General features: G+C 41.5%; 1 protein-coding gene across 1 annotated transcript in view; it reads left to right on the top strand.

Moving 5' to 3' along the window:
- Positions 1-13,350, top strand: part of trrap (transformation/transcription domain associated protein) — an 80,739-nt gene that overhangs the window by 39,487 nt on the left and 27,902 nt on the right. The window contains exons 48-58 of the mRNA XM_022742431.1: positions 1,525-1,724; positions 2,186-2,307; positions 3,992-4,205; positions 4,440-4,619; positions 4,907-5,053; positions 5,464-5,583; positions 7,170-7,457; positions 8,104-8,241; positions 8,549-8,661; positions 9,412-9,547; positions 11,650-11,841. Coding sequence (XP_022598152.1) covers positions 1,525-1,724; positions 2,186-2,307; positions 3,992-4,205; positions 4,440-4,619; positions 4,907-5,053; positions 5,464-5,583; positions 7,170-7,457; positions 8,104-8,241; positions 8,549-8,661; positions 9,412-9,547; positions 11,650-11,841 — 1,850 coding nt within the window. The remainder of the gene's footprint in view (positions 1-1,524; positions 1,725-2,185; positions 2,308-3,991; positions 4,206-4,439; positions 4,620-4,906; positions 5,054-5,463; positions 5,584-7,169; positions 7,458-8,103; positions 8,242-8,548; positions 8,662-9,411; positions 9,548-11,649; positions 11,842-13,350) is intronic.

Raw genomic sequence — 13,350 nt, forward strand, 5'->3', positions numbered from 1 at the left:
ACACACTTGACAGAAGTTTAAGGGATGTTTAGTATATATGTATCACTAATACCAAATACTAAAATACATTCTGACTGTTAGAAATTCAGAACTACATTAAGACAACTACATTTTGTTTTCATAGTTAAGAGGGGCTAGTATTGGCTGGTTTATAATATGACAATGCAGCAATAGTAGCAGTAGTGGTAATTAAATATAAAACTCAAACACATACACTCATGTCTCCACATCAACTCTAACACATGTGCAAAGAAAACTTGTTGCCAGTCACAGTAATTCCACAGTCAGCTTTGCCCTACTAACTACATTTCTCTCACCATCTGGCTCAAATCTTTACCCCAGTGCTTGAGTTCAACTAGAGGTTCAGTTGAACTGATTCTGCAGGGCTGCAGTTAAAGCTCACTGACACTACCAGGAAGGCCAGTGTGCGTACTTTCCCCAACTCTGATCCAACAAAGGGGTTGACTGTGTGTGAGCTCAATCTCACACGGTGACCTTCCTCAGACTCCGTAAGAGCTCAGATATCCCATGTATCTCAGCAGTACCTGGCTCCATACAAAGACCCTATCAAAAGTTCTATATCAGTGAGCCCCAGCTGTGTTCTCAAAAGCTCGTGGTCAGGGGAGATCCACTCTACAGATAGGCTGGTTTCACAGGGAATGTTCCTCAGCTCTAGTTTCCCAGCCCGTATTGTGTCCTAGCCGCTCTCTGGATACAGCAAACAGATGGTCACCTTGTGCTGTTTTGCTTTGGGTTGGAAAAGGTAGACACTGTTTGATGTGGGAACACAACTTGCCTTGTATGTCTGCAAGCAAGGGTAAAGAGTTTCACAAGTTTAAGGCTTGTTGTATAATAGCTTTAGGTTTTTTTTTAGTTTTGTCATGACGATTACAAAATTCACTAAAGTTTGCTGTTCGTTTTCTTCTCTGAGCTTGGCTTCATCAGGTTTATAGACGTAGGTAGTACATAATTCCTGTTGCTACTTCAGACAGGAGGTAATAGTTGTACGATGCTATCTGTGCTTTAAATGGGACCCTAATGACTATATCAGGAAACACAGACATTTACTCTCCACTAGGAGCAGTTATAGTCACCAAGACCAAAGGCTATCTGACCAGCAAGGCCATTGCTTCTAAAGACCGTTCATGTCTCTAATCTAGCAATCTTAACTGAAGCACTGTTTGTATTGGAACCGTCTAATTATGTCTTGGCTGCTAACTCTCACATAGCACTCACATAGCAAGTGTTAAATGGGTGATGTGAGCGTTGATGTGTGCAAAGCCAGCTTGATTCTTGAGAAAACAGGACATGAGGTGAAACTTTATTTTCTTTTACAGCTCTTAGATTTAGAATAGCAATAAAAGAAGAACAAAAGCTGGTGTTGGAAACATGCTCAGCTCAGATTATACAAACATACGAGCTCTAAACTTATGCAATAATTTATCTATAAATGTCAACACATGCTTCCCATCAGCATTAATACTAAAATTGCTAATGTTGTGGCTCTCTCTTGTGTGCTCATAGTGACCAGTGAGCTGGTGATGCTGAGTCTTGACCTGGTGAAGACTCGATTGTCGGTCATGAGCATGGAAATGAGGAAGAACTTCATCCAGGTCATCCTCACTTCGCTGATTGAGAAGTCCCCTGACCCCAAAATCCTCCGTGCTGTTGTCAAGATCGTGGAAGAGTGGGTGAAAAACAATTCGCCCATGGCTGCCAACCAGGTAGGAAGGAGGCTTTTCTCTGTGAGACAGTTCAGAGTGTTAGACTCAGGTTATACAAATATAGTGTGTACAAACATAAGATAAAAATGTGTGATTCGGTAGATCACTGCATTATTTCTTTCATAATAGTAGGGGTGAATCCAGGAACTGAATCAGCAGTGTACATTGTAAAAGTTGTGAAACCTTTCGACAAACAACAAGCAAAGCATATTTTCTAAATCCAGTCAGGTTAACATTAGCATAATACCCACACAGATGTCTGTGGTCTTTATTTTCTTTTAAGCTGTAGAATGAGAGCAACCGCTACAGGGCTGAGGTGGACAGAGATGCAGTTATAAGAAAATACCTGAAGGGATTATCTTTGTTTTACATTTTCTCTCCTCTTCCTACGCTCTGTCTCTTTTGTATAATATCTTCTCCCTTTATCTCTCTTTTCTAATCGACATTCTTCTTCCCTACAGATGCCAAACCTACGCGAGAAGTCCATCTTGCTGGTGAAGATGATGACCTACATAGAGAAGCGTTTCCCCGATGAACTTGAGTTAAATGCCCAGTTCCTGGACCTCGTTAATTACGTCTACAGGTAATTACTGCCATTCATCACATGGCCAAATGGCCGTGCCGCTAAAGCCATGCCGCCCTTGCATCCATCTTCACAGGAGGGATGAAGGTCGGGAGGTTGAGGCGGGGAAAGACATGGGAGGTTGGGTCAAGGAGCAATGGAGAATGGAGATGAGGAGGAGGGAGTTTGAAGCATGAGCAGTGAACCATTCAACTTTTTCTCTTTTGAAAGATAGAAGGATAAGAAAAGATAGATCATGAAAGATAGGTGGAAATACTTAGGATGAGTTGGGGGCACATGGAAGCAATTGAATAAATTAATAGAATTTGTAGCTGTAGATATTAAAGGGTGGAGAAGAGGAGGGTGGTATTGTGCAGAAGGGGTGAGAAAGACGGCAGATAGTGATAGAGATAGATATTGCGACTGGGTCTTTCACAGGGCTACAGTAGTGCCAGGACTCAGCCAACTCATGACAGGACACCCAGCAGGCGGGGGCCAGAGGGGAAGAGACTATCCGACTGCCTGCTATTCATCAAACCACTGCGCTCTTTGTCTTTCTGTCTTACACACATACACATTTAATCAGCCAAATGTACCCTGTATCCCTCCACCCCATCTGCTCTTCATGTCAAAAGGTTTAAAACGAGCTGTAAAGCCATGATGGACAGCAAGTAATCATAATGAAATGATAAAGCAGCTGTTCCAGAACAATGTGTGATTAAGAGAGTAGCACAAATAGGGGTAGTGTGCAGCTGGTGTAGCCTTGCCTTTTGTGTTGTCGCTTTTATCCCACCTTCCCTCTCTCCTTCTGTTATGTGAATGATACCCATGAGGCGCATTAAGTGCAGCAAGATGATGTCGAAATGATGACATTTGTTATTTAAGTGTTTAATGCATGGCTGTTAGTGCTTTACTATCACTGCACTATCCACATCAAAGAGATTTAATTTTACCCAGTATTCAGTGTTAACTGCTTTCTCCCCACGTTTCAGTGATCCTCAACATGGCAACATGGCTGCTCAAACATCCTGGCACCTTCGCATTTGAATGTTGCTATGACATTATCTTTTATGCTTGTAGTACGTTTGGAATCGTACCTGCCAGCCCTATTTATAAATAACCCCTTAAACCCAATAAAGATTGGGTCGATAGTATTTTTTTAATTAGGAGTTTATGTCTACAGTTACACAGAAACAAAAGAAAAAAATCAGCTCCCAACATAGATTAATTTAGTTTACTAAATTTCCTTGTGATTGTTAATCAAATAATCAGATAATTTGTTTCAAATATTTTGTAAAAATGTGATAATTAAGAAAAAAAACCTTGTTTCCTTGTACAAAAATGTATTGCATTGATATTTAGTAATATAATTATTTTACAGATGCCGTTAACAGAAGTCAAAGCAATAGTCTAGTAATACAAGCTTCACAAAGTGGAGTTATTGCAGGGTATGGGTGCTCTCATTTTTCAGTTTTTCTGTGTACTTCATAGGTTTGTTTGATATTGCGACTTGTTTTCCAGTTGTCTCACTGTAGTTTTCGACATCGATGCCGTGACTTCTCTCCATAGAAGTTCAAAGTGCATTAAATGTTTTATCGCTAACAAAATGTCTGTATTCCTGCTTTCATAAATCATGGAAGTAAAATGGGTACGAGCCAGCATGCAAGCTCTGTTAAATAGATGTTTTGTCCCTCACATTATTCAGGGATGAGAGCCTTTCAGGAAGTGATATCACATCCAAGTTAGAGCCGGCGTTCCTCTCAGGGCTTCGCTGCACTCAGCCACTGATCAGAGCCAAGTTCTTTGAGGTGTTTGATTCCTCCATGAAGCGGCGTGTCTATGAGAGGCTGCTCTACATCTGCTGCTCTCAGAACTGGGAGGCCATGGGCAGCCACTTCTGGATCAAACAGTGCATAGAGGTAAACAGAGTACCGTCTCTGATCTTTCAGCAGGCCTTTAAGCCTTTTATCCAGCAATAAAAAGAATGTGTTGTTGACTCATAGAATAAGTCTTTCTTTTGTTTAGGCCTTTTTTTAGTTTCAGCAGCCTCTTGTCATGCCCATCACTTGTCATGTCAGTTTCTGTTACTGATCTTCTTGCGTTTGTGTGCGTGCGTGTGTGTGTGTGTGTGTGTGTGTGTGTGTGTGTATTAGCTGCTGCTGGCAGTGTGTGAACGAAACACCATCATCGGCACCAGCTGTCAGGGATCCATGCTGCCGTCTATCACTAACGTCATCAACCTGGCTGACAGCCATGACCGTGCCGCCTTCGCCATGGCAACGCATGTCAAACAGGAGCCGCGTGAGAGGGAGAATAGTGAGACCAAGGAGGAGGTGAGGCACACAAAGAGACGTACAAATACCACAATGCATCAAGAGACATCTCCTACACAAACTATCACATTATCCCACTGTGATTCTGAAAAACAGATTAAAGCCTTGCTTCTTTGTCTGTCTGTAAAAGTCTCTGTTCTCATCCCTCACTAATTACCTAAACGCTGTTGATGCTTTATGTCATACAATCAACTTTTAAAACAGTGTTGTGTCCAACGTGAAGACGAAATGTCAAAGCTCTCTCAAAAGACAATTGTTTTCCTCTCCTGTCTTGTCTTCCCTGGAAGGACGTGGAAATAGACATAGAGTTGGCACCAGGTGACCAGACTGCCATCCCCAAGACTAAAGAGCAGGCTGACAGAGACACAGGCAACCAACTGCACATGCTTACCAACCGCCATGACAAGTTCCTTGACTCACTACGGGAAGTCAAGGTAAGATTGGTCCTCATCAAACCAGCGTGTACGCTGTCCTTTAGTTCAGAGTGTACTGAGGGTTTGATTAAACCAACTGGATTTTGACAAGGCCGGGAGCAATGATATATCTAACCATTATGTTAAGGGATTTTTCTCCTGATTTTTCCCCCTGATTACTCAGCGCTAAGTATTGGCATTACAAGAGACTGCATTGTTTGAGATGTTGAAAATTACTCTACTGTGCAAAAGTTTTTCAGAACCCTGCTGAATTTTCTTCTAGCTATAAAATCAAAAACTGATTTTGACCTGGGACATCAGTCAAATACAATTAACCACCCAGTGGGACAGTTAAGAAGCAGTGCTCTTGAGTCCTGAGGACAGAGATTGCTAAGTCAGCAGCCTGTCATTTTTCTTTGGTCCATGTTTAGACGGGGGCACTTCTGAACGCTCTGGTCCAGCTTTGTCACATCTCCACACCGCTGGCTGAGAGGACCTGGGTTCAGCTCTTCCCTCGCCTCTGGAAGATCCTTTCTGACAGGCAGCAGCATGTGAGTATAACTTACTGGCCTCTATGTAGATGCAGCCAGAGCAGAGAAGGAGAAAGCTTGTGGTAACTTCAGTTGTATATACAGTTTTCGTGTGGTTCCTTTGTCGACATTTTGTGGGGAAATGTGCGATTCCGTTTTGCATACAGTAGGTACTGACAAAACAGTTGCATGTCACAGCTTGTATACTGTATAGCTCTTTCCACTGCTACAAATCCAAAATGTGTCCCTTGGTTAATCTTTTTTCACAATATAAATCATAAACACAGACATGCACTTATTTCTACTCCACTCCCCAAGTATTTTTGACTTGCACGATGCTTATTTGAAAACGATCCCTTACGCACGTACCTACGCCCTGTATATCCTTTATTTATCTTAACAATGACATTAACAAGCAGACAGTAACTCCGAGCTCGGCTTTCCCATTTCCGTCTCAAAACGTGTACTTCCACTTAATGAGGGCAGATTCATTCATGCTAAATACGGAAACGAGAAATCTGAGGGAGGGAAGCTGTAATGAGTTTAACGAATGAGATGCGTATAGAGTATTTTGAGACACGTTGAAAGGCCTTGATTTGAAGTGATTGAGTTCTTAAGCATCTGAAAGATGCAGTGAGTAGAAAGATGGCTTCAAAATAATATTTTCTTCCTGTGACAGATATGTCACATGTTTATTCTGATGGGTGCCTCAGCTCTGCATTTCATGCCACCATTACACCATATCAATTTAAGATGAAAATAGAGTGATAATTAGTGCTCAGGCTTTTTTATCTCTGGGTCTGATTATTTCATGGGCATGATAGAAAAGCATATTTTTCATAGGAAGGAATTTGACATATTGGCCTTCTCCACCACCAGCCTAATTAAAGTGACCATCAAAGCATTAATTATTCCATGCTGTCAACAGGCAGGGAAAATTATATTCATTACCAATACATCATTTATTCATGTGTCAGTCATGATTATTGGCACTCTAACCCTGTGGTCACGCTCAAATCCTGTGCTGTCCAACTGTGTGTTGTGAGAGACTGTGATTGCAGAGTGTATCCCTGTGCAGTTCAAACAAGAAAATTATGCTTTTTTTCATTGCCTCAAATGAAGGTGAAATGCTAAACAGGGTGATTGATTGATTGATAGTAAAACAGAAAAGCAAGACACCTGAGTAGAACTGGGAAAAGTGGTTAAAGTCACTATCACAATCTTAATATTTTTACAGCACTATTTATTCATACGGTTTATAACTGTATTCAAAATCACATGCAGCTCAGCTCTACAGAAAGTTAATGGATTTGTAATGTAGTTGATCATGTTTGTCTTCATCTCAATACACAGGAAGGCTGCATATAATTAGTCATTTGTGCATTTCCAGTCCTCTTACCTGTTTTCGCTTACCTCCTTTTTCTTTTTTTTTTCCTTTTTTTTTGTAACAGCTCTGTTACTGGAAAAAAGCATCATGTTGCATGGCGTACATGCAACAGAATGCCTTTATCAATATGCTATATCAGTGCATTGCAGCTCAAGTGAAACTGGGTAGTTGATGAACTCTCTCTCTCTCTCTCTCTCTCTCTCTCTCTCACCTCTTCCAGGCTTTGTCAGGAGAAATGAGTCCATTCCTGTGCAGTGGCAGCCACCAGGCCCAGCGGGACTGCCAGCCCAGTGCCCTGAACTGCTTTGTGGAGGCCATGTCTCAGTGTGTGCCTCCTATTCCCATCCGCCCCTGTGTGCTGAAGTACTTGGGCAAGACACACAACCTCTGGCTACGCTCCACTCTAATGCTGGAGCAGCAGGCCTTTGAAAAGGGCCTCAGCCTACACAGCAAACCCAAGCAGAGCACAGAGTTTTATGAGCAGGAGAGCATCACACCACCTCAGCAGGTAACGTATTTTGATTTAACCTTTGGCAGTATTTGTTTTTGGTGGCTGATTAAATACTATTCACTATTATTTTTCCACTATTATCTTGACAATTGATCATTTTCATGCAATTACAATAAATCTGTCATGTCAACTTTTATTTGTCTTAATGTGTTTAACCCTCTGATCTAACCTACTGATCATAATGCCACAACAGATAACTGCATCTTATTGTATTAGCTTCTCTAGGCAGTGTTACTTAGGTGAAACTAGCATGCTACATTGGAATACATTTAATTATTAAAGCAATTTTCATTTCTGATATCATGTATTTTACTGAAGTCCAATATCAGCTCAATACTTTAACCCACTACCTCTACCATTTAGCTCATACATAAATTGCTAGGCGGTTGTTAACATTAAGGTTAATAGAGTTTATTATATTACGTTAGTGTTAATGTTCTTTTTATTCATGATTCTTTTCCACTGTGGATGCTCTGGAGACATAAATTTGCCTGTGTCTGTTACAGCTTCATGTTTAAATCTTTCTGTTATCCTGTTTGAACTAGATTCATTAACAAAGATGCTCAATCAATTCACAGTTTCCTCACTGCAGATTTTCCAATTTGTTCTGCTGCCATCCACATTTTGTTCTACTTCTCTACAGGAGATTTTGGACTCCCTAGCAGAGCTTTACTCTCTGCTCCAAGAGGAGGACATGTGGGCAGGTCTGTGGCAGAAGAGGTGCAAGTTTCCTGAGACGGCTACTGCCATTGCATATGAGCAGCATGGTTTCTTTGAACAGGTCAGAGAAAGTTTTATGGACCACTATTACATTTATCTACAATCCCACATTGTCCCACATACAATCCACACCATACACTGGAAGTCCTGCTAGTAAAAACCTTCATGAGGGTGTTTGTTCACCTTCATGATCATTTTGGAGGCTGTAGTTTGGGTTGATGTTAAATTGTTATGCGTATGTGGTTCTAATATTTTGTATTTATATCAGTAAGGATAGACCGATATTACAGGAAGTTTCATCATGAAGGCATGTTGCACTAATAATCATTTAACATAACGGTACTAAAACTTTAACTGTGTCTGTTCAGGCCCAGGAAAGCTATGAGAAAGCGATGGAGAAGGCTAGAAAAGAGCACGAGAGGAGTAATGTCTCCCCTGCCATCTTCCCTGAGTACCAGCTCTGGGAGGACCACTGGATACGGTAAGATTTCTGGAACAGAAAAGATGCTGTCGTCCCTGAGGGCAGTCCGTCCACCAGAGCACAAAACCACAGTGGATTTTAACTTTAATACCTTCATATATATATATATATATATATATATATACACATTGTGTACTATTGATCGTACAAACCTAACATTTATTTCATTCATCACATCATGAATTATACAGTAGGGCATCCAGGGATGAAAATATTTGAAGAATAAAATGAACAAACTGAATTTCTGTATATGTATATTTTTCCTCTATAAACCAGTCCTTGTCACCTTTTTCTTTGCAGGCCTGTAATATAATTTTGTCCGTATACGGATGTAGCATATAGGCGCTGTTACTCGGACAATATGCTTCTGTCAGCAGGGAAATCTGCATTAAATCCATTTATTTTGTGATATATCCAAATGAAGTGCTTCTTAACAACTTGACACAGTCTAGGATGCAAATCATTCATAAAATTAAAATGAGACACACAAACTGTACGGGTGAGACTCAGAAAACCCCAGGCGGCCTATGCAAATGTGAAAAACCCAGAGGGCGTTTTGAAATAGTCAAAATGATAAACAGTGAATTTTTTAGTCAGCCTCCGACAGAGGTGGCTCCAAGTGACGCCCTGTGAATTGGACAAATAAAAAAAGAAGATACATTTTATCACAAAAATCTTATCGCTGTAGCTCATTTTAAAGCATGAATTAAAGTTGCCTTAACTTTTCATCTCCCTTGTCTTCATGTCCAGCTGTTCTAAGGAGTTAAACCAGTGGGAACCGTTGACAGAATACGGCCAATCCAAAGGCCACTCAAACCCTTATCTTGTGCTTGAGTGTGCTTGGAGGGTTTCCAATTGGGCTGCTATGAAGGAGGCTCTAGTGCAGGTGAGGAGTGCACAGTCACCTTGTAAAAATGTATGCATGCATGGATTTCTGCACACACAAACACACAAACACACTCACATACACACGTGCGCTCTCACTGTCTCCCGAAAAGGTGCAATATTCCCCTCACCACAAGTTCTCACTAACACAACCACAGACACGCTGGAGCCTGTAGGTTTGAACCCAGTGAACCAAAGACTCCTTTCTTACTTTTTTTCCATTTTATTCCCAGTTTCCGGTACAGTGCTGTATATTGAGCCCAGGCCTCATGTCAGTGTGAAGTATAGTAACTTGATATTGGTACCGTCCAGTCCCCCTCCCCCCCCACCACAACCCCACGCCCTTAGGGGGAGAATGAGAGAGTTGGCCGTAAAGCTGTGGAAATGCAGTTCAGCTGTTTGGTCCGTTAATTTATTGGCCTCGTGTTTCCTAAAACAAAGTGTAGACGGGTGGCGAGCGCGTGATAGTACCGGACATATAACAAATACTCCTGCTTTGCTCTTTCAAGGAGACTTGGAACCAATCCATTGAGCCGCTCTGTCCTAAGGTGACACCTAATTAAATTGTCTGGATGGCAGCACCAACTCCGCTATATCCCCTCCTCCTTGTTTCATTCCTTCCTTCGTCTGTGTACCCATTTCTCTTTCTTTTGTCTCTCACTTCTCCACCCTCTTTTCTTTTACGTGATCTTCTTTTTGTTAATCCTACCCTCTTTACTCCTACTTCCACCTCCATCTCTTCATCCCTCGCTCCACAGCTCTGGCTCTAGCAGCTAATATTTACGACAGCTGCGCGTGTGAATAATTACCCTGGCATCTGCTGCAGGGTGATTTGTTTTATGGTGGAGGAGAGGAGCAAGGCTTTCAGTTACCTGCCTGCCCAAAGCTCACCAGCTCAGAGCCGAAGTCCAAATATCCCTGCTTTCAATTACAGCTGGCTCTTGATAAGGGCAGCCCTGTCTCCGGGATATTCATCAAGCGTCACCCCTGATAAGTGCGCTTTGACCGATCACTGTAATTTTCTCCCCAACATCGGAAGAGCTTACACAAATACACAACTCTGCTTTCTCACTCTCTTGCTCTGTTCACTCGTCCTCTCTTTGGTCTTCTCTCATTCTGTCTTTCTCTCGCTCACTTATAAACACACAACAGCGAACCACAGGTTTGCCGTAGCAGCCTCCCCAGGGCTATTGTTTGTTTAGTGTTAATGCACTCAGCGTTTTAATCAATAGCAGGGCCTTTTCCTCTTCTCCGCCTCTGTGTCAGACTCATCAGGTTGATTAGCCATTAGTACAAAAGTCCTGCTGAAACCATTCAGAAAATGAATTTGTATTGTTTTGTATTTGTCCAAGTATTAAATTATGCAAAGAAAGTGTGATAGGCCCACATTTACATCGCTGTGAAGTGTGTACGCTTTTCTGCTTGACATCAATCACAGGGACAAAAATGCACACAGAAGAACAGCAGGCAACATACGTCAACTGAGCGTCTAGATCTAGAGAATATGCAACCAATTGAAGCTTTTTTTTTTGGCTGCCACCAACAGCTACTGTCTGTCAGTAACTCAGCTGTTGCCATGACACACTGTCAGTTTGCATGCGAAAATGTACAGTCAGACAATCTGTTTGTTTTGTCAACAAGGACACTGTACAGAAACTAAGAAATAAAAACATATTCTGTATTATTAGCCTTTTAAATAAAATTTGTTGAGGTGATTGGCAGCCTTGTCAGCGCAGCATTGTATCCTGTGGTGCTATCAGTATGGATTTTACAGGAAAACTGAAGGATTGCTCGAGCTTTGGTTTTTGTATTCTGCCATCACCAAAATCAAAAGACTGATAAAAAAGAATATATGAAGCAGTGCTACACAAGCAGTAAGACTACTGTCACTGTGTGACTGAGCCATCTTTTTGTATTGTAGTTATACCAAGGCGTTAAAAAATGTTGCTCATTGTCTGCCAATTAAACTTGGAGAAAAACAAATATTAATTATATATTGTCAAATTTTAAAAGTAATGGATAGTTCGGTTTTGTAGCCACAGTCTTTTGCTACTATAAATTTGCGTTTAGATGTGGAACTTGACTTTCTGTGTGAATTTCTAGGTGGAGCTGAGCTGTCCCAAGGAGATGGCCTGGAAGGTGAACATGCACCGTGGCTACCTGGCCATTTGCCACCCAGAGGAGCAGCAGCTCAACTTCATAGAGCGGCTGGTGGAGATGGCCTCCAGCCTGGCCATCCGGGAGTGGAGGAGGCTGCCTCACATCGTTTCCCATGTGCACACGCCGCTGCTTCAGGTCAGTATACGAAATGCATGCGAGAGTTTTTCTGTTGCAAGGCTCCATTTAGAGTGACGTGGCAGTCGGAGAGCCGGGAAGAGTAGTGACAGTAAGTCATTTTTATTGTGATAAGCACTTGAAGAGATGCATGTCGAGAGATCATCCGTAGCCCCGAGACGTTGCGTTGTTGAGTAACGCTGATAACAGCCTCTATCTTCCCCTCTCACTCCATTTTGTAAAATTGAGATAGATGATTAAAAAAATCAAAAAACCTTTAAGCCTCTTTGATTCCACCACAAGAGATTACAATAGACAGGGGCAAAGATGAAAAAAGGAGAATGAGAAAATAAGGGATAAGGCGATGGAAATTGAAAAAGGTGGAGAGTGAACAGAACGGGGGGACATGGGGAGAAAGAGAGAGAGAAGAAGAGGAGGGAAGAAAGGGAGTTAGTTTAGAATGGCTGTAATTACTTCCCTGCCATCAGATACCATTTGATTAAATACCTGCAGCAGAATTACATTTACATGATGAATGGGACGGTCTGAATGAAGGTTAGAAATGGGCCATCAGCTGATATTAACAGATAATTGTGAAAAATATTGTATTGCCTAATTTATTTTGTTTTGGGAGATTTGATTTCGGAGCGGGGGGGTTAAGTCTTCAGCACGGCTCTGATTCACTGCATTTATCTTTTCAGAATGGGTATTTGAATTGGGTGACTACGCTCTTTGTTATTGTGTGTATATGTGTGTGTGCGTGTGTGTCTGTGTATTTTGGTGTGCGTACGCTCGCATATGTGCAGTCCAATTATTTACCCTAGCCGAGAGAAAACAAGCTATTTATTCCTCTAGCCAGCCAAGCGGCCTGTTGTAAATCTCCATTCCAAACTCTATATCTCACATTCACGACTCCATGAGCCTTGGAGAATGAGAAGCCTAGACTCCGCAAATACAGTAGGGTTCAAATACCATTCGAATCAAGTTATCATCAAATCTCAGCTGTCAGCACTAACTGACGATCAATGGATTATCACCCACGCTATCGATTATGAGGGTTGGCATTAATATTGACTGATGAGTAGTTATAATGGAATGATTGATTATATGTTCACAAAGCGGCTTTAGGCCAATCAATGAGGCTTCTTTTCATGGAATGAGATAGAAGCCCTCGCTTATCATTTTCACATTTTCCCATCTCCTTGTCTTTTTTCTTTTTTCTGTGCCATACTCGGGGTATTGAAGCAATATAGGAAGTCGTAACGATTTTTCCTGCAAAATTATTTTGGTGGCTTTAAAAATTCTTGCTAGACTGTTTTTCTGATGCCAAAAAGTGTGAGTGTTTTTTTTTTTTTTTTTCATGACATTTGTGATATATGCAGTCCCAAGTGTCTGCTGCTAATAATTCAGTCAAATGAAAAGAGGAAATGCAAATCAAATTGTGCCAAAAGTTAAGAATTTGTGTGTTAATGTGCTAATTTTCTGCATTATCCTCAGCTCTAGCTCTCCTCAGAGGTAAATACATTCGGT

The sequence above is a fragment of the Seriola dumerili genome, unplaced genomic scaffold (genome assembly GCF_002260705.1).
Source record: "Seriola dumerili isolate Sdu_G_001 unplaced genomic scaffold, Sdu_1.0 BDQW01000068.1, whole genome shotgun sequence".
Classification (NCBI taxonomy): domain Eukaryota; kingdom Metazoa; phylum Chordata; class Actinopteri; order Carangiformes; family Carangidae; genus Seriola; species Seriola dumerili.